The following is a 19,283-nucleotide window of genomic DNA, read 5'->3' as shown; positions in this document are numbered from 1 at the left end:
ATTCTATGAGAGTTGGGTGCAGAGGCAATAGCTGGAGTGCAGCCAGGCACTCAGTGCCAAGGGACCAAGCTAGAAGCCAGGTACAAGGAGATTGCTGCTGTGGCGAAAACCCAGCCCAAGTGGAAAGCCTTTTATAGGGCTTCCTATCCAGGAGGCCCAATGGCCAGCCAGGAAAGATGGCGTCAGTCCAGAGCCTGAGAAGACGTCGCTGCCAGGAAGAGGCAACAAGCTGCAGGTCTGCTGGGTGGCCACACAGGAATGCTGCAGAGAGCTGAAGGTACCTGGCTCTAGCCCAGGCAGTTCCCAGGCAGTTCCCAGGGAGTTCAGACTCTGTGTCTACCTAGAATCATAGAATTATAGAATAGTAGGGTTGGAAGGGGCCTACAAGATCATCGAATCCAACCCCCTGCTCAATGCAAGAATCCAAGTCAACCTAGTCCTGTAGAATACCTAGTCCTGTACTGTCAGGTCGATGGGTAGGCAACCTTTTTGGGCCATGGGCACATTGGGCACTTTGAAAAAAACTCTCCTGGGCACCATCTCAACATGGCTGCCATGGGAGGTGTGGCAAGGGACGAATGGCCTGCCCAAAAAGCTGAGTACAAAGCAGCAGCGGGGTCTGAGCGATTTCCCTGCACACGTAGTTTTCAGCACCCACAGAAACCTAGATCCAAGCTGCTGCAAAGAAAATGTGTTAATTCCTTTAAAAAGTGGGAGGGGTGGTGCACCCTGCCAGGCTATCAACAGCTACTAGTCTTGATGGCTATGTCCTGCCTCCAGTACCAGAGGCAGTGAGCCTGTATGTGCCAATTGCTGGGGAACATGGGTGGGAGGGTGCTGCTGCGCTCATGCCCTACTCGTGGGTCCCTGATCGACAGCTGGTTGGCCACTGTGTGAACAGAATGCTGGACTAGATGGACCCTTGGTCTGATCCAGCAGGGCTCTTCTTATGTTCATATGTCCATGGGCGCATCAGTGCCCACGGTCACCATGTTGCCTACCCATGGTCTGTCCTGACTGGCAGAGGATCTCCGGCAGAGAGAGGCCTTTCCCCATCACTTGCTCCCTGACCCCTTTAACTGGAGATGCCATGGACTGACCCTGGGACCTCCTGCCTCTGCAGCACGTGCTCTGCTGCTGAGCTGCGATGCCTCCTCCACTCGGCCCCAGAGACATACCAAGAAGTCCCTCGCCGAAGCCCCGGATGCTCCCTCTCCAACTCACCTGTGTTTGATCGCCTTCGGATGCCGAAGTCCCAGCTTGAGGTAATGTCGACCGACTGAGAGTAGACGTAGCCCTGAGATTCGCTGTTGCTGCCCTGCATTTCCGAGCTGCTCTCGTCGTTCGCCGAAGTGGGCTGGAATTTCTCCAGGTCAACATCGTGGTCGATCAGGACCATTTCACACATTCCGGTGTCGTCACTGGTCACATGAGACTGCCGGATGTGAGCCAGGATAATGGTTGGGTTGTCCAAGAAAGCCATCCCGTCCCAAATTCCGCCGCCTTCCCCCTACTATCTTCTTCGATCCATGCTGGACCTCAAACTTGACTACCTGGAGAAAACACACACACACACACACACACACACACACACACACACACATATTACTTTGAAGGAAATCAAGGAGTTTGCCTAAGTTATATTCCTGGAGGTTCACATAGGAAGCTGCCTTATATACAGACAGACCATTGGTCTACCTAGCTCAATGTTGACTGGCTGTGGCTCTCCAGGGTTTCAGGCATGAGTTTTTTGCATTTTTAACGGGGGATCGAACCTGGAACTGCCTGCATCAAAGCAGGTGCTCTACCACTGAGCAATGGCCCTTCTACCAATGGCTACTAGCCAGGATTAAAGGGAGCCCCTCTGTGTGGAGGCAGTGTGCCTTTGGTTATCAGAAGCTGGGGGCAAGTAACAGGGAAGGACTCCTTGCCCTGTTCGTGGGCAGCCAGAGGCATTTGGCTGGATGCCCCTGGAGGCAGAACCCTGGGCAAAAAGAACCTTTGTTCTGACCCAGCAGAGCTGCTCTTATGCTAGGCTCATGGCTGGCTACTCTAGGAAGGGCGGCACACACACAGACACACACCCTGTGCAAAAGTGTGCCCCTTCATGGCAGAAATGTAGAGCAGGTAATGCACTTCGGAAAGACAGCATATATTCGCACGGCTGTGATGTATAGATGAGACAGACTATTTCAACAGGATGAACACAAAATACAGAGACAGGACACCACTTTGGGGGAGGGCTGACTCCAGGCTTTGAGGGCCCTTGGGCGGGACACCCTCAATGGGCACCCGCCTTCAGTGGGCCTACCTCCTCACCACCATGGTCACCAGCTGCTCTTCCTCCTCCTCTTCCTCATCATTGCTGCCGCTTGCTTGCTTGACAGGCAGAGAGCCGGGGGTTAAGGAGGCTGCGGCATTGCCTGCTCCTCCCTCTCACCACCTCCGTTAACTGGGCCAGAACAAGAGGCAGGTAGCAAGCAGGTTGCAGCGGTGGAGAGGAGAAGCAAGTCCAGGGGGCTCTTGTCAGTGGGCCCCTCCCTGCTGGGGTGTGGGACCTCAGCAAGTGCCCAACCATGCCGACCCTTGACGCTGGCCCTGGCAGGGCTCATGCAGAAAAGGTAGCCAACATGCTCTTTAACTGGCACAGACATGGCAATGAGAAGAGGACCAGCCCCCTCCCTTTGTGGATATTTTAAATTTAAATACAGTCATTATTTACTTATTTGATTTGCAGTATTAATTTAGTTATTTACAGTTTTCAGCTCACAATAAGAATAATGTTTACATATTACATTAATATCCTGCCTCTCTTCCAAAATGCTCGAGCCAGCATGCTTGGTTCTCGCCCCACTCTTTATTTTATCCTTGCAACAACCCTTTGAGATAGGTGATACAGACAGACCGACTGGCCAATGGTCACCCAGCGAGCTCCACAGCCAAGTGAGAATGTGAACCCGGGCTTTCCTTAAATCTGAGGCTGCAATCCTATACCCACTTACCTGGGAATGAGTCCCATTGAACTCAATGAAACTTGCCGCTGAGTGGACATGTATACGATTGCATGGTGATTCACTCTAACCACTGCACCACACTGGCTCTCTGAAGGAGGTGTGCTTTTGTGAGCCTGATACAGGCCAAGAGGCAGGTCAGAAACTGCTTAAATTTAACACAATGACTCACTTACATCCCACTGATTTCAATGGATCAACTCTAAGCATGACTAACTCTGGGTCCAACTCCTTATTTGCATATGCGGACATGTGTGTGCATGCATATATACCCTCTTCTTGCGGTATGCCACCTGTGTATTATGTACTAGAGTACTTGAAGCCAAGGATTTAAAAACAATTACAAGTTCCACTGATTTAAATGGGCTCTGCCTTTTTTATTTCAATATTCTTGTAGGAACGTGCAGAAAGATTAGTCAGAAGCATACATTTCTTTTCAACTGTGATTTCTGTTATCCGGAAGCCTAGGTTGGGGTGGACTGTAAACTGAACTCACTTCAAATAACAGTAGGAGTAATATTTATCTTTATTATTATCATCACCCCGTCATTGTTACTATAATGATGATTACGATGATTTCACATTCTGTAGCACATGGCAGGCATTCCAGATGCTTCACATATTTTATCTTAGGGCACAATGCTGGCTGGGGAATGCTGGGAGTTGTAGGACTTTTTTCTGTCTAAACATGCCTAGGATTGTGCCCTTAATAATCCTTACAATAGCCCAGGAAAGTAACTAAGGCCTGCTACCCAATTGAATACATCTTCACGTGAGTAAATAAAGCATTTCTCAAGAAACTAGGCATACTTTGTTTTTAGAAGATGTGCAAAAATGCTGCACAGGGAATGCTTAGAGGCATTTCCTTATGTGTGCCTAACAAGGGAGAATGTGTGTTGTAACACACAGTTTTTGGTCAGTCCTTATATCGATAACTATATATATTTAATCTGCTGCCCAATTAGGATCACTTTTTTAGTGGATCAGATTTATACCTGAGTACTCAAACTCAGGCCTGGGCAGCCTTCAAGCCTATGGGATACCTTACTTTCTGTGTGTTTTTATACCACCCACCAGAGCCATATCGAAAACAGAGGTGGCGGCAGCACCAGAGGCAAAATGGTGAATCGGGGGCAGAGCTAACTACCTACTGCGGTGATCTTCACTATTTTTCAAACAGGAGCCACTTGGGCTCCAGGCACTGTCACCGAGGCCACTTCGGCACCACTGAAGTTAGCCAATCAATGTTGCTCTTCGTCCCTTGGGCTCCTCCCCCCTCCCCCACTAATTGGATGATGGCTCCTGCATTCTCCTTTCCCCAGCCCCAGCTGACGAGAGGCAGCTCTCCCGACTTCCCACCCCTAAAGCCTCTTCATAGAATCATAGAATAGTAGGGTTGGAAGGGGCCTACAAGGCCATCGAGTCCAACCCCTTGCTCAATGCAGGAATCCAAGTCAGAGCATCCCTGACAGATGGTTGTCCAGCCTCGTCTTGAATGCCTCCAGTGTGGGACAGCCCACCACCTCCCTAGGTAATTCCGGTAGCCCAGATCAAAGCAGCCGGTTGCCCATCACTAAAGCAAACAACAAAGACAAAGGTAGAGAGACCCTGTTGAGACTGAAAAACTACTGCAAAACGAGGGAGAGAGAGTGTGCGTGAATGGAAGAGAGGCGGTGAGCCACTGTGAAGGTTTGAGGCCTACAGAGGCAAGGGAAAAAAAGTCAGGCTTAGAGGCCTGGAGGTTTTGTTGTTGTTGGGCAGGGGTATCCCTGAGAGCAGTAGTGTCATTTCCCCAGCTAAGTTTCAGTTTCATTTCCCCAGTTAAGTTTCAGTTTCATTTCCCCAGTTAAGTTTCATTCCTTCAGGTTTGAAACAGTACTTTTGGTTTTGAGGGAGGATATAAAAACAGAGAGTCAGGAAGAGCAGGGCACAAAGAGGGAGCAGGAAGAAGCAGCCTGTGGAAGTCTAAGCACAGCTAAGGTAGAGATATTTGCATTTGTTGCCACTTTTATTTTATCTTAATGCCTTTCGTATCACTCAGCTCTATTGAGAAAATACCTTCAGTTATGATTTGCTTAGTTTAATTTACCAGTAAACTGTTGTGTTAAATCCCAGGTGTCTGGAGTGACAATCACCCCATGCCTACAGCCTATACCTCATGTTATTGGAAAGGGGAAGGTAAAAGAAGGAAGGTGGGACTCTTAAGGAGGCAAGAGATCCTTAAGGAGCTACTCAGGGGGTCCGGGTCATAAAGGGAATCCTGTCAGCCACGCTCAAGGTGACTGGGAGCTGCCAGTGGCCCTCAGGCCTTCCCAGTGAAAAATACTGACCTAAAGTGTCCTATGAGCCCTTCACTGGGAAGGCTTGCATATACAAATACAGATATGTATCTAATTTAATACAGTTCAGAGATTCTAGCAGCCTGATTTGGCTCTTTTGCTGTTACAATTGTTAAAGTGAGGGAAGCTGGAAACTTTTGCCAATCTATTGCAAATCATCCAGGGATCATCCTGATCCATCTTCTGACCACCCCTTCTCTATATGATCGTTAGGAATTACAATTAAATTCCCAATTATCGTTGCTATATTCTAGATATGTGGGGAGGGGGGACTGAGAGAAGAATGGCATTCGGAGCAATCGAATGCCATTTCGATTTACTTGGAAGTAACCCCCATTGTGTTCAGCGGGGTTTTCTCCTAGGTAAGGGTGCATACGATTGTAGGGATCCTCAGACCACCTGATGTGTTCATGGCTGAAGTGAAGTTTGAACCAAGGGTTTTCTGGCTGAAAGTTTGCACTCTTGAGCTATTACGCTAGACAAACTCTATATAAGAAAGGCATTTCTCCTTAAATATTCGAATGGCTTTGTACCCTGGCTTTCTATCAAAATACAGTTTATGACAGCTTGCATTTAAAAAACAAAAAATAAAAACCCAATACAAAGCTAGGAGGTAAACCATATTCAAATTTCTCATTTCACTGATTTAAGGTATTTATATACCACCTTCATAATACTGATCCCAGGCTGTTTACAGTGAGATTTAAAAATTAGAAGTAATAAACATAAATTAGCACAATTTAAACAGGAACTGAAACAGCAAAGTAGAAAACTTCCATGCCATTGTTTTAAAATATAGCCCCCCCCCCCGCAATTCGACTTTAAAACACAAACCATTAAAATGCCTGAAAGAACAAAAAGTCTTAACCCGATAGCTAAAAGACCATAAAATAGGTGACAACTCAGTTGCCCTCTCCTTTCTTGCCACTCACTTGATCTCTGATGGTGAAAGATCTTAGTGCTTGGGAAGGTTGATAGGGGAGTAGGCAGATACACACTAAAGAAACAGCAGTAGCCAACAGATTAAAAACTAACTGCTGTCTAAAGTTTAAGAACTTGCCCAAGGCTTTTGTTAATAACACAGTTTTCACCACTCTGCATTTCAGCTCTTCTCTTCTGCGCCTGTCCCTGGCTGCTGGTTACCGCTTCTTTCTCTAACCCTGGATCCACAACACAGTTTGATCTAAGCATATCCCACCTCCCAACTAAGAGATTCGCAAAGCAGCTTCAAACATCGATAGGTCATTTTACAGAGATTTAAAAACACACGCACAACCCACTTAGAACTATCCATTTGAGATCCAGCATATCCTATCATTGTTTTTAAGAAGCCAGCAGGAAGGATAGAAAGAAACCTGCTGTGAGAAACCTGCTCTCAATTCATACGAAGCTAAAACTTTGCTTAAAGCCAAGATTAAACTGATGCTAACGCCAAGCCAAAACTAAGAGGCAAAGGCCTAAGGCTTTATTCTCACAAAGAGGAGAAGGGGGGGGGCTCCCACTGGAGTTGAGGTGGGGGGAGCAGCGGGGGGCTTGCGTGACTGGATGCTCCACTATATTAAAGTAATAAAGATCATCATGCATAGAAAACTGGCAAAAGAAAGCCTACGTGGATGCACTGTGGAACCCTGACTACTGTACAGGATTCCAGAACACGGGAGAAAGCCTGTGTGTGAAGGCTCTCTCATACAGACGTCCACACGAAACACACGGAGCTCTGCAACACCGTGCAGCCTCAGCTGAGAGGCCAGAGGTGCAGCCCCCTTTTATGTGCATTTCCTCTTCACACAACGCGTGCACGAACGGGGCTTTAAAATGAGATTAGACGATTTCATCTTAGACAAAGGCTATCAATGGCTACTAGTCAGGAAGGCTATATGTTCTCTCCAGGATCAAAGGCTGCTTGCCCCTCAATGTCAGTCGCTGGGGAATGACGGCAGGAGAGGGCTACTGCCTTTATGGGCTGCTTAGGGGCTTCCCAAGAGGCACCTGGCTGGCCACCATGGAAGCAGGTCGCTGGACGAGGAAGGCCTTTGGACTGATCCAGCAGGACTCTTCTTCTGTTCGCCTCCACTGGTTGTGGGAATGAGGCCTAACAAAGAAGCCTTCCTTCGCTTCTTACACATCTGGGAGGGAGGGTGCAAGCAGAGAGAAGGCCCTTGACTGGATCACCGCCTGCCGAACCTCAGCTGGCCATCCATGACACAGGTTCTTCCTTAAGATATCAAGATGTGGGAGAGAGACTGCAATCCTCCAAGCTGATGCGCTCACAACACTTTGCCCAGCACTCCCTTCACGACCCTCCTCCCAGCAATCTTCAGTCCCTCCTGCCTCACAGGCCATCTTTCCAAGCTTCACTGTTCACACCATCTGCTCCCACCTCCCATGACTTATTGTTGAGGAGCTTGCACAGGAATCATGACGGGGGGGGGGGGGGGGAGAAAAAAAAGCCTGCCGGAGCAGGAAACTCAGCAGTATTTCTTCAACCACCAAGGACTCCTTTGGAGGAGGAAAGTGATCCCCAGGCCCTTTGCGCTGCCTAATTAGGTCTGGAAATGAAGGTGGTGGGATGCTGGGAGTTTCACTTCCTGAAACCTGAACGTGCATTTGGCCGGTGCAGCATCCAGCTTTTCTCGTTTGCTGGAAGGTGCTTTAATTTTCAAGGAAGAGAAGGCACCTACGTCCCAGTGCAGAGTCATTCGCTCTCACAGATGTTTAATGTCAAGCAATGAATGTTGCCCAGGATCACTGACCACACTACCATGCGACCACAGCCTCTGCGCTTGAACATCTGTAGAGCCCTCCCCGCCCAAGAAGCATAAAAAGCCTGCAGCCCTAAGCTGGTAAAAAGCACATCTACCTACTGCCACAGCTTGAGCTTCCCCAGTGAATGCTGAGTCCGGGAGAACGCCCAAGCAGTATACTTGGTCTTTCAATGGGAATGCAGCCCCAGTTACGGTCAGTTGTACATCTCTATCCAAAAAAGTCAGTCTCCTCATGCACAGAACAGTATGCAAAGATTAAGTCTTTGCTTGTTCCCCCTCATCCACCCAGAAATAGACTCCCATTACTCTGAGGCATGAGTTCGGCCACTTCCCTGGGACAAGGAGATGGATTCGAGAGGTACAGCCGAGTGTCATCTGCAGGGCGGTGACGCTGCAGCCCAAGCCTCCAGATGACTTCCCCTGGCAGTCTCATGTAGATGTTGAAAAGCATGGGAGACAAGGTAGAACCTTGTAGTGCTCCATAAGCCAATGGTCACAGGGTGGAACTGTCAGGAGCGCCCTAGCTGCCTCTTGCAGTCCCCTCCAGTAGCCAACTCAGGACACAGACGACAAGGATTCTTTCCAAGGCTTTATTCCATTATTACTTTATGACTCTTACAGTTACTAATCACTAGTGACTAAGCAAGGAACTGCACTGGGGATAGATAGCAGAGTAGCCTACGCTCCAGTTAAGGCAGTTGGTCCCCGTTTGAAGGAGAACCGCAGGAAGACCCTGAACTTATGGGCTATGGAGAGATCCTCCCTCTTTTCCTTGGGTCCGCAGGACGCGACCGCTGTTTTAGCGCCACACGAGAAGAGCGCCTCTTTTCGGCGCCCTCCATCTGTCGTCGCTCCCTGTGTCTGTGCCGAGCATCCAGCAAGCCCCCCTCCAGCGCTCTCTCACTGCCAGGGCCACTATCTCTCCCAGGAATGCTGGCAGGAGGAATCTCTGCCAGCTGCTGTGCTTGTGAGAGATGAGCGAACTCCTCTCCCACGGATTGCTGTTCCTCCTCAGAATCAGAACTGCTCTGGGGCTCTATGGGCTCAGTTTCCACCCTGACAGGAACAGCAGTCTCCCAGCACTGCCTTCTGAGACTGTTCCTCCGGGATGCACCGGAGCCACCATAACATCGTGCCTGCTGGGCCCAAGCTGTACAAATGATCCAGATGGACACCATGGTTGATGGCATCAAAAGCTGGTGAGATCCAGAGGAGTTAACAGAGCTGTGCTCTCTCTGTCCATTCCTCAGCATACATAGTCCACTTGGGAAACCAAGAATGTATCTGTCTAAAAACCAGGTCTGAAACTTGATGAGAACAGATCTAATCAAATACTAGTACTATTACCTGGTTATGACCCTTACGTTACTAAATGGGTGGCCTTGTTTGCAACTGCAGCTAAAAATCAAATACTAGTACCATTATCTGGTTATGACCCTTACATTACTAAATGGGTGGCCTTGTTTGCAACTGCAGCTAAGAAAACCAGAGCAAAGTTTTAAAAGTCTATTTCCGTTAATTGTAAAGGTGATGACTTATCTCTGTTTTAACTGTTTGTAATAACCTATAGTTTATACAAACACACTTAGTTCTTATTTATTTTCTATATTGCCCAATAGCCGAAGCTCTCTATTCTTCTGAATAATAGTTCAGAAGAGTTCAGATCTAATAATCAATATCATCCAGCACCAGATGGAACTGAGAAGCTACCACCTCTCCAAAACCTTGCCCAAGAATGGAAAATTAGACATTGGGTGGTAATTATCCTAAGTCATAGGCTCTGAACGTTGCTTTTTCAACAGTCTTCACCACTGCTTCCTTCAAAGCAACGGGGACCACACCATCCCTCAAGGAGACCTCAACCACCTAGAAGTCCAAATATCCATCCCATCCCTGGCTGATTTCACACATTAGAGTGGGCAAGTGGACAGAGAACAGGTGGCAAGTCTCAATCTTCCAAGGAGTTTGTCCACATCCTCAGGTTGTGCGAACTCAAATGAATCCATAACGCCACGACTAGATGATGCATTTGTCCTGGCCAATTCCAACTGCAATATCACCATAATAGCATCTTATATATCCCACTTTTAACAGAGTTATCAAAGTGTCTTAATATAGCTAACAATCCACCTCCCCACCCCCAAATGCATGGAAAAAAGAACAGCAACATTGAAAGCATCGCCCCCACCCCACCCAAAAACAAACCTGATTAAAAAGCAACAGTAATAAAGGTTTTGAGCACCTGTCTTAAAATGAGAACAGAGGGAGGTTGTTAAATCTGCCCACCATGAAGGTAATGAGAGAAAAGTCCCCAAGTGTTTCTTGAACTGGAACCAGGAGGTGATAGTTCTTGCTAATTAATTAAACAAAGCACATAGGAGTGTGATCACACACGTACACAGCCAAGGTGGCTGGTCTTGATCTGGACCTCGATTGGCATGTCCGTATGCTTCTTTGTTTCATGTCCATAAATGACACGTCTCCACACAGTTTTTCAGTTGGCAAAGCCTGGGAAGGGGGGTGTCATGCTCGCTCTCAGACATGGGGAAGGATCACTGTGCATGCCAAATTCCACAAGGGCATAGACAAAAGGCACAGAATTTGGTACTGGAAAGAGAAGTTTTTGGAGAATCTCAAACCTTATTTCCTTTTTTAAAGTTTCTAGCCCTCACGATAGCAAAGATATGCTTGAAAGTGTGATTACTGAAATCTCAGAAGCCAAAGAGAAGGTTGAAGATTTCCAATAAAGGGGCTGGGAGCTGGGGCTTCCATGCTCTGCATGGCTCCTTTGCCAGATTAGTGAAACAAGAACAACAGCAAAGAAGCTATCCAATGCAGTAAAAAAAGAAGTGCAGATATATGCAAATTAAGAGGGGGGAAATATGCAATTATTTTGCAAAAAATGGCAACGTTTAAAACTATGTACCAGGGCCTGGCTAAGTCCATTTTTCTTTTTAAAGAGGAGTGCAGACAATGCCCCCGTTCTTATGCTCCAATCTATTCCGTAAACGTATTTCTTTATTTGCAAGTTCCTTTGCAAACGGGGTGGGGTGGGGGGATTCCATGAAAGACACCAAAACAGAAGGACCACAGACCTTACTAAGCTATGTAGTCTGTCGAAGGAGTGCGCAGATTATAAATTGAGCCAAGTTGTAAAAATGAAAATGGGGACACAGGTGCGCACACACACACACACACACACAGCACAGGCTTGTCTCAGGGATTGCAAAGCCACACATCATTTCCCTCTAAATATACCTAAATCCCTCAGGGACCCAAATGCCTGGCGAATCCCCACCAGGGCCCGACGGACCTGGCACTGTGGCGGCAGCATGAATATTTGTATTAAGTGGATGAAAGCTACTGAAAGCACCTTATTTCAACAGTGACAAACCTACTCTACGGACACAAACAGCAGAGCCACCGGAGTAGAAAAGCCCAATTGGATTTTTACAGATTGACGGGCTCGGTGCACGGCTCTCGCTAACTCTCCCCAAATCGGAAGGGGGGGGGGGAACAACATCATGTACACCAGAGATAGGGTTGTTGACCAGTGAAAGGCTGTGTTTTATTTTTGAACAAAACTTATCTGGTTCAGAGATAACAGCAAACCACAGGTTGTTGTTGCAACCATGAACCAGCACAATTCTTCTGCTCACCCTCAAGGGGAGAGGATTTACATCGTCTGGTCCTGGCTTTTTCTAAGTTCCCTGTTCAGTCTGAACTCAGGAAACTGTGGTTTGTAGAAACCACAGTTAGTTAACAAGCTGGGAATACCAAGCCAGAATCAGATCACCTTTTGTAAAATGAAATAAGGGATGTGTGTTGCTTTCTATAAAATACCACATACTATTCTTATGTTGAAAAACCAGTTAAAATGCTGGAAGCGCTCGATACAAACCATGACCATTAAGAGCAGCCCTGCTGTATCAAAATGAATATCTGTCTAGTCCAGCATTCTGTTGCCAATAGCGGCCAGCCAGATGGTTATGGGAAGCCTTCCAGGCACAGCATGAAAGCAAGTGCCTTTCCTTGTTATCTGTCCTCAGCATTTGGTACTTAGAAGGAGGACGATTTCATCCTTTATGGAGAACGGGTGTCGATACACCTAACCTACATGAATGTGCCTAATGCTTTTTAAAAGCCCTTGCAGATAACAGTCATCATTGCATCTTGTGGCAGTGAATTCCGTAGGTCATTTTTCTATTGCCTGTGGACCAACTGCCAATTAATTCCACCGAGTGACCCAGAGTTCTAGTGTTACAAGAATCTATTTACTTTGCACCAGGGCCCTGGAAGACTTCCTAGTGGCCCAGCAGAGAAAAGCGGCAAGATTTAATAGTAGATGTCAGGGCTGTTGGGCAAGAGGTGGTGGCAGTAGGATCTTGGTGCTTTGCTCTCTGGTCCAACTAGGGTAGCGTGCCAGAAAAGGGAACCGATGGCCCTCTCTTGGTGGTGCTTCAGTGCCACAAGCCAGAGAGTGGTGTCATAGCTGCCTGCTCAACAGGGGTCAAGTAACTTCAAGGAGTAAGCAGCATTCCACCACTTGGTCCTATAAAGATGCCAAGACTGGCCTGGATACCTAGTCTGAGCTCACTGCCACTCAGGCACGCCTTGAGCTGTTAGGATTACCCGTCCCTGCATATCTGCTTCCTAAGTATCCACTATTCTGCATGCAAACCCAGGCTTTGCATGCGGAAAGTCCCAGGTTCAATCCCCGGCAACCCTACTTAAAAGGATCTCAGGTAGCTGGAGACGGGAAACCCCTTTTTCTGCCCAAGATCCCAGAGAACTGCTGCCAGTCAGAGTAGGCAACACTCAACTTGACAGACAATATTCTGACTTGGTGTATGGCAGGCAGGCAGCTTCCTACGTCCCCAACTCATCTTCAGACTACCAACCCTAATCATTAAGAGTGAAAGAACCTAAGAGCCACGCAGGAGCAGACCAAAGGCAAGACTAGTCCAGCACCCTGTTTCCCACAGCGGCCAACCAGATGCCCATGGGAAGGTCACAAGCATGACATGACTACTCTAGCACCCTCCTGCCCGTGTTTCCCAGCAACTCGCACACAGAGGCAGTCTGATACTGGAGGTAATATATAACCATGAGGACTAGAAGTCATTGATGGCCTTCCCCTCCATGAATTTGTCTGATCCTCTTTTTAAGCCATCCAAGTTGTGGTAACAAATTTCCTAGTTGATGATGTGCTCTGTGAAGTACTTGCTTTTATCTGTCCTGAATATCCTACCATTTAGCTTCATGGGATGACCACATTGGGTTCTAGTATTATGAGAGGGTGGAAAAAAGTGTCCCTAGGTACTTTCTCCACACCATGCATAATTTTATTCACCTCTCATATCCCCCTTACTTGCCGTTTTTCTAAGCTCCTCCCACCCCCCGCCGAACACTGTAGCCTTTCCTCATAGTTGCTCCAGCCCCTTGATCATTTTAGTTGCCTTTTTCTGCCGTTTTCCCAGCTCTACCATGTCTTGTTTTCGTTGCGGTGACCAGTACTGTACACAGTATCCCAAGTATGGCTGTACCACAGATTTGTATAAAGGCATTATGATATTGGCTTTTATTTTCGATTCCTTTCCTAATGATTTCCAACATGGAATTGGCCTTTTACACAGCAGCCACCCACTGGGTCAACGTTTTCCTCCAGCTATCCACAACAAACCAAGATCACTTTTCTGGTCAGTCACCGTTAGACTCAGATCTCATCAGCATATACGTGAAGTTGAGACTTTTTGCCCTGATGCGCATCACTTTACGCTTGCTTACACTGAACCCCATTTGCGCTTTGAATGTCCATTTCCTCAGTGTGAAGAGATCCCTTTGCTGCCCCCTTTTTCTTTGAACTGTCCTAAATAATTCGGTGTTGTCAGCAAAGTTGGCTACCTCACTGCTCACTCCTAACTCCAGATCATTTAGGAACATGTTAAAAAGCACAGGACCCCATTCAGTGCAAAATGGCCCAAGAAAGCACTGGATGGGGAATCCACTGACTAACAAAAACAGGTACACGGAACCATTCCTGGATTTTTGGCATACTCACGGCTTTCTCCCCAGTAAGCACGTGCAGAAAGCCTTTCCATGTCAGTATTTAGACAGGGGAGTGACTTGGCAGAGGAAAAGGAAGGCAATGCTCAGCCCACCAGCACTGAGATCTTGCCTCAATAAAGGAACAGCCTGAAGCACCTCAAAAGCCTGGGGAAAAAGAAAAAAGCCCCACTCCCAATCAAAAATTACTGCTGCCCCATCAATGTGTCATATAAATGCTGGCATGTTAATTGTGTATTTATAAGATTGTTAATGGTTAGTTAATTTACCTCCCACACTATTATTGTACTTGAAAATGATTTAACGTCTGCTGAGGGAGTTAACAACATGTTAACGGCAGATGTAACAGCTTATTTATTTATTTAAACCTTTCCATGCCGAACCCCGACTTCAAACCGCTTATGGCCTTGATGCTAAGCTGGTCGGGACTTCCTTGCGGGGCTTCCGACGCACAGCTGGCACTCTTGAAACAGCAGGGTAGTCAAAGTGACATGAGGGTGATGTTTTACTATTCCACTTCCATAGTCAGATGCAGCCTACCTCTGGTTACCAGATGCGGGGGACAAAACGACAGGAGATGGCCTTCAAAAAACACACCTTGCTCGTAAGCTTCCCGATGACGTCTGGCTGTCCATTACTGGAAACAGATGGCTGGGCTAGTTTGGTCTGACCCAGGAAGGTAATTCTTTTATTCTTACTCCGGTGGTTTAATTAAACAAACCCTTTGATTTTTAAGCATTGTAGGAAAGAAGGAAGGAAGGAAGGAAGGAAGGAAGGAAGGAAGGAAGGAAGGATCCATAACACCTGTGATAAAAATTGCTCTTAAATGGCTGCATCCGAAGCCACATTATGCCAGCAAATAAGTTTTTGGGAACAAAGTTTATCAATGGCTGCATCATCACAAAGCTAGAAACGTGACATTATACCGGTGTCACAGGCAGATCCAATAAGGAAAGGCGATTGCCTACAAACAGTAAATTAGTATCTAAAAAAATAATTCCCACTTCCCTTAATTTTCCACCAAATTGTAGCCCCTGGTTCCACATGTTCAGAGAAAAAGGCAAATCTTAAGCCAGATGTGTCTTTCAAGACCTAAGTAAAGAATGGACCTCCACTGCATTTTAATAAAATAATAATAATTGTCATTAAACAGACACTGCTTTTAAGATCAGGATGGAACGTTTTATCATTTATGGTGGACTTGTAAAAATGCGAAAATATTTTGGAAATGAATACAGTCTTTAGCTCAAAGAATATTAAAGACTACTATAGAATTAAAGCCAGAAACTTTTTTATTGGGTCTAACAGATAAACATGTAAAAGAGAAGGGGGGAACCCTCTTTCTCTACATGACAACGGCTACAAGGTTATTGTATGCACAAAAGTGGAAGTATGAAACAATACCAATTGTGAGCGAGTGGATCATGAAAATGACGGAGCTGGCAGAGATGGCAAAACTTACTATTATAATTAAAGAAGGATCAACAACTAAATGTATGTTAGATTGGAAACCTTTTATAGAATTTGTACAAGAAATAGAGAAAAATTATATCTATGTATGTGGATTTTGAACTTTGAGATGGTCAGTTCTCCTTTTTATTGTTGTTAAAAATTAGGAGAGAAATGAGATAATGTCTGTGAACTCAGTGAATGATATACAACTAAGATAAGAAGTAGAGAATAATAATAAGCATTTGTTGTGTAAGGGGAGCCAACGGTAGATATCTTACAATCTTAAGAGATATTTTAGTGTATGTGTATTGTGTGTTTATGTTGTTGTTGTTTCTTTAAAAAAATATATTATATCAACATTGCTTTTGAAAGAAGCGTGGTTGAGCACACCACAATTATCACAATCACAAAAATGCAGCAGGGAAGGAAAAATAACTGAAGCCTTGCAGTTGTAACAGTTCCTTTTGATGCCAGGCATGTGTGTGTGTTTTAAAATCAGTGTCATAAATGCTAATCACATAATCACGACAATATACGAAACAGATTGATGGGGGGAGGGCACCACTGGTGAGAGATAGTGGCTAAGAGATGGGGAGGCCCTGGTTCAAGTTTTATCTGACTGGGTGGCCTTAGGCTTAGACGTACTAGTAAACTATGGTTAGTGATAACCAGGAAGCAAGGGAGGGAATTGGAGTGCACAATGGGAGGGGGAGGAAGAGAGCGCCTGAGCCTGAGGCATGGCTTCCACAGCCAATCCATGGCTTCTGAACCAGGCCACTGTCTCACAACCTAGCCTGAGTAAGATTTGCTATAAGGATAAAAATAGGGCCATCCCACAGAAACGTCCTTGGGGGAAGGATGAGACACAAGTGGGAGAAATCTCTACTTAGGTTCATTGACCATTTGACCAAACATGCAGACAGACTAAAACACAATTACTTAAGAGTCCTATACCACAGTTGTTGCCCTGTACATCAGCAAGCGTCCTTAAAGCAATCCACTGCATGCTTTCCAATATATTACTCATCTCAATCTTTCCACAAGAAACATGATAGGGGAAACCTTTTCAGGAACCAACTTCCACTCCTTTGCAAAGAAGAAAATAAATTTTCTGGAGCACGGGTGAGAGTGAAGTTTTCCGAGAGCTGGGACAGACACAGACAGACACACTTGCCGCATTAAAAACAGGACAGTAAAACAAACCAACAGGGGATTATCTTCAACAGTGGCGACCCGCCAAATACAATGTCTTCAGATGATGTCTTTGTGGGCTCGTTGGAAACTTTTTCCAATGGCTCTTGAATCAAATAATATAAGGCAGCTTCCTATATACCTGAATTGGACTAGTGGTCCATCCAGACCCATATCTATTCTGACTGACCGTTTCTCTCCAGTGTCTCAGGAAGAAAGAGATCATAGAATCATAGAATAGTACGGTTGGAAGGGGCCTGTAAGACCATTGAGTCCAACCCCCTGCTCAATGCAGATCTTTCCCATCGCAAGAGCTGTCCTGTTGGATCAGACCAAAGGGCTATCTAGTCCAGCGTTCTGCTTGCCCAGTGGCCAGACAGGTACCTCTGGGAAACTCAGAAGCAGGGCCCAAAGGGAATAGCCCTCTCCCATGATTGCCCCTCAGCTGGTGGTGTACACAGGTAGAACACAGAGATGCTATATAGCTGTTGTGACTAGGAGCCATTGATAGGCTTGTCTTCCATAAATGTGTCTCATGCCCTAGTCCAGGGGTTCAGAACGTCAGGCCCAGCAGCCAAATCCAGCCCTCGGGGGACGGGAGATGCCGCCTTCTCCTTGCTCCAGCCCCTTTCCCTGACCACCAATCATTTGTTGGTTTCCTGGAATTTGTGCAGTTTCTTCCCCGTTCTTAAAGACTACCATTCCTCAGGCTTAGTTGCTAGCAGTAAGAACTTTAAGTTGGGGGTACTTGTGTGTGTTTTTTGTAATACAGTGGTCTTTGGGGTTTTTTTGGCATCCCTTTGCATACGGCCCCATCCTCTTCTGCCTTCAGCCCCATCCACCACTGGGATGTGGCCCCCGAAGGCATCTCTGAAATGTAACTCAGCCCCCGGACTGAAAGAGGTTCTGCACCCCTGCAATATATAAGCTCTCTCCATAGCACCCTGCCTATCCTGTCTGAAAGCCCACCTGTTGCTGTATGAATCTGCCCCGACTACTAAGATCTTCAGGAGACCGTGTTCTGGGTGCTCCCTGCCCTTCCAAGGTGTGACCAACAGCAACATGGAGCAGGGCCTTTTCTGTTGCGGTGCCTTGCCTCTACAACTCCCTCCCCGTAGGCGCTTGTTGAGCCCCCTCCCCTGATCATTTGTAGGCAACAGGCAGAGATGTTTTCACTGCCACCAGCCTCTCTGCTTTCAATGCAGTTGCACATCAGCTCTTTTACTGGCTCACTCTTAATTTGTTTTGAGCTTTGACTGGGGATTTTGTGGCATCAGTCTTTAAACTGTTACTGGCTGCCTTGGGAATCTTTAAGAGGCGGGATATAAACTCTTAAACAAAACAAATAGCATATGCTGTTAAGCAGTCTATAAATACAGTGGAAACAAGAACCTAGTTTATTCACATCTGGGTAGCAGGGGAAAGCATTTCTCCTCCTAGACCTGTGCCCACGTGCAGCCATTCCACCTGGCTACACAAAAAGGAGGAGCAAGACAGCACCCCTCCTCCACTGGCTTGCTGGGACCAATGGCCACTTGGCTCCTCTCTTCCACTCCCCTCCCATTGGTGGCAGAAGAAAGCAGCACAGTTCCGCGACATTCTTTATACGGCTTTTGTTTCGGAAGCCGCTTCGAGGGCTTTTAAAGTCAAATGGGGATTTGAAAACCACTACATCAGCCTTGTCCAAGCTGTCACCCTCCAGAAGTGTTGGGACTACAACTCACAGCATCCCTGGCTTGGGGACGCTGGGAGTTGTAGCCCAACACACCTGGAGGGCGACAGGTTGGGGAAGGCTGTCCCACATGAATAAATCCTAACTTTCCCACCAGTACTGAAGTTACCTGACCCCCCACGCATTGAATGAATTAGGGACCAATCCTCTGCATGTTGAGACAGAAGAAAGTCCTACAACTCCCAGCATGCTCCAGCCAGCCATGCATGCTGTAGGACTTTTTTTCTGTCTAAACATGCATTGGATCACACCTTTAGGATGCAATCCTATGGGGATGGCTGTAAGCCTCTGAACTTGGAGGCTTACGGACATCCAGTGCAGGTGAAATGCTCCCCAGCCCCGCATTTCAGCTAGATGGCCATTTTTGCCTGTCTAGCTCATGCATCAGGGAGGGAGAGGGAAGGAGGCTGGAGAGGCCGGAGGATTCCTCCTACAGCAGCCTCCCTAGTCCCCTCCCCTGGGAATGCTCCCTTTACCTTCCCTCCAAGGTCCCCTTTGCGACCTTGAGGAGGCAGCCAGAGAGGTTCTCTCTGCGTCAGGAGCTCAAACTCCTGGGTCCAGGGTTGGAGCGCTGACTCCGACCTCAGATCCAGGAATCTAAACTATCCTATAGCCCCCCAGATGCTGTCCCGGGCCATAGGATTGCTCCCCCCATGAATGAATCTAATTGGAACTCTTGGCATTGGTGACAGCAACACACAGTACATCTTGCTGCAGGCTTGTTTTG

At 46.9% G+C, this 19,283-nt stretch overlaps 1 protein-coding gene and 1 pseudogene across 8 annotated transcripts in view; one reads left to right on the top strand and one right to left on the bottom strand.

The window, feature by feature from the left end:
- The window catches only part of MAPKAP1 (MAPK associated protein 1), a 234,658-nt gene that overhangs the window by 202,183 nt on the left and 13,192 nt on the right, over positions 1-19,283 (bottom strand). For all 7 annotated transcript variants that reach the window (XM_084820720.1, XM_084820721.1, XM_084820719.1 and 4 more), the window contains one exon: positions 1,225-1,553. In XM_084820720.1, coding sequence (XP_084676846.1) covers positions 1,225-1,483 — 259 coding nt within the window. In that variant the 5' untranslated portion in view covers positions 1,484-1,553. The remainder of the gene's footprint in view (positions 1-1,224; positions 1,554-19,283) is intronic.
- LOC146335673 (protein CFDP2 pseudogene) overlaps positions 4,927-19,283 on the top strand; it is a 33,758-nt pseudogene continuing 19,401 nt past the window's right edge. Inside the window, exons 1-2 of the transcript XR_014785942.1 lie at positions 4,927-4,991; positions 14,707-14,860. The product of XR_014785942.1 is annotated as a protein CFDP2 pseudogene (transcript). The remainder of the gene's footprint in view (positions 4,992-14,706; positions 14,861-19,283) is intronic.

Source organism: Heloderma suspectum, chromosome 14, assembly GCF_057233095.1.
Source record: "Heloderma suspectum isolate Gila_16-S chromosome 14, 16-S_ref, whole genome shotgun sequence".
NCBI classification, from domain to species: Eukaryota; Metazoa; Chordata; class Lepidosauria; order Squamata; family Helodermatidae; genus Heloderma; species Heloderma suspectum.
Note: the sequence above shows the minus strand (reverse complement) of the source record. Positions and strands in the feature narration are given on the sequence as shown.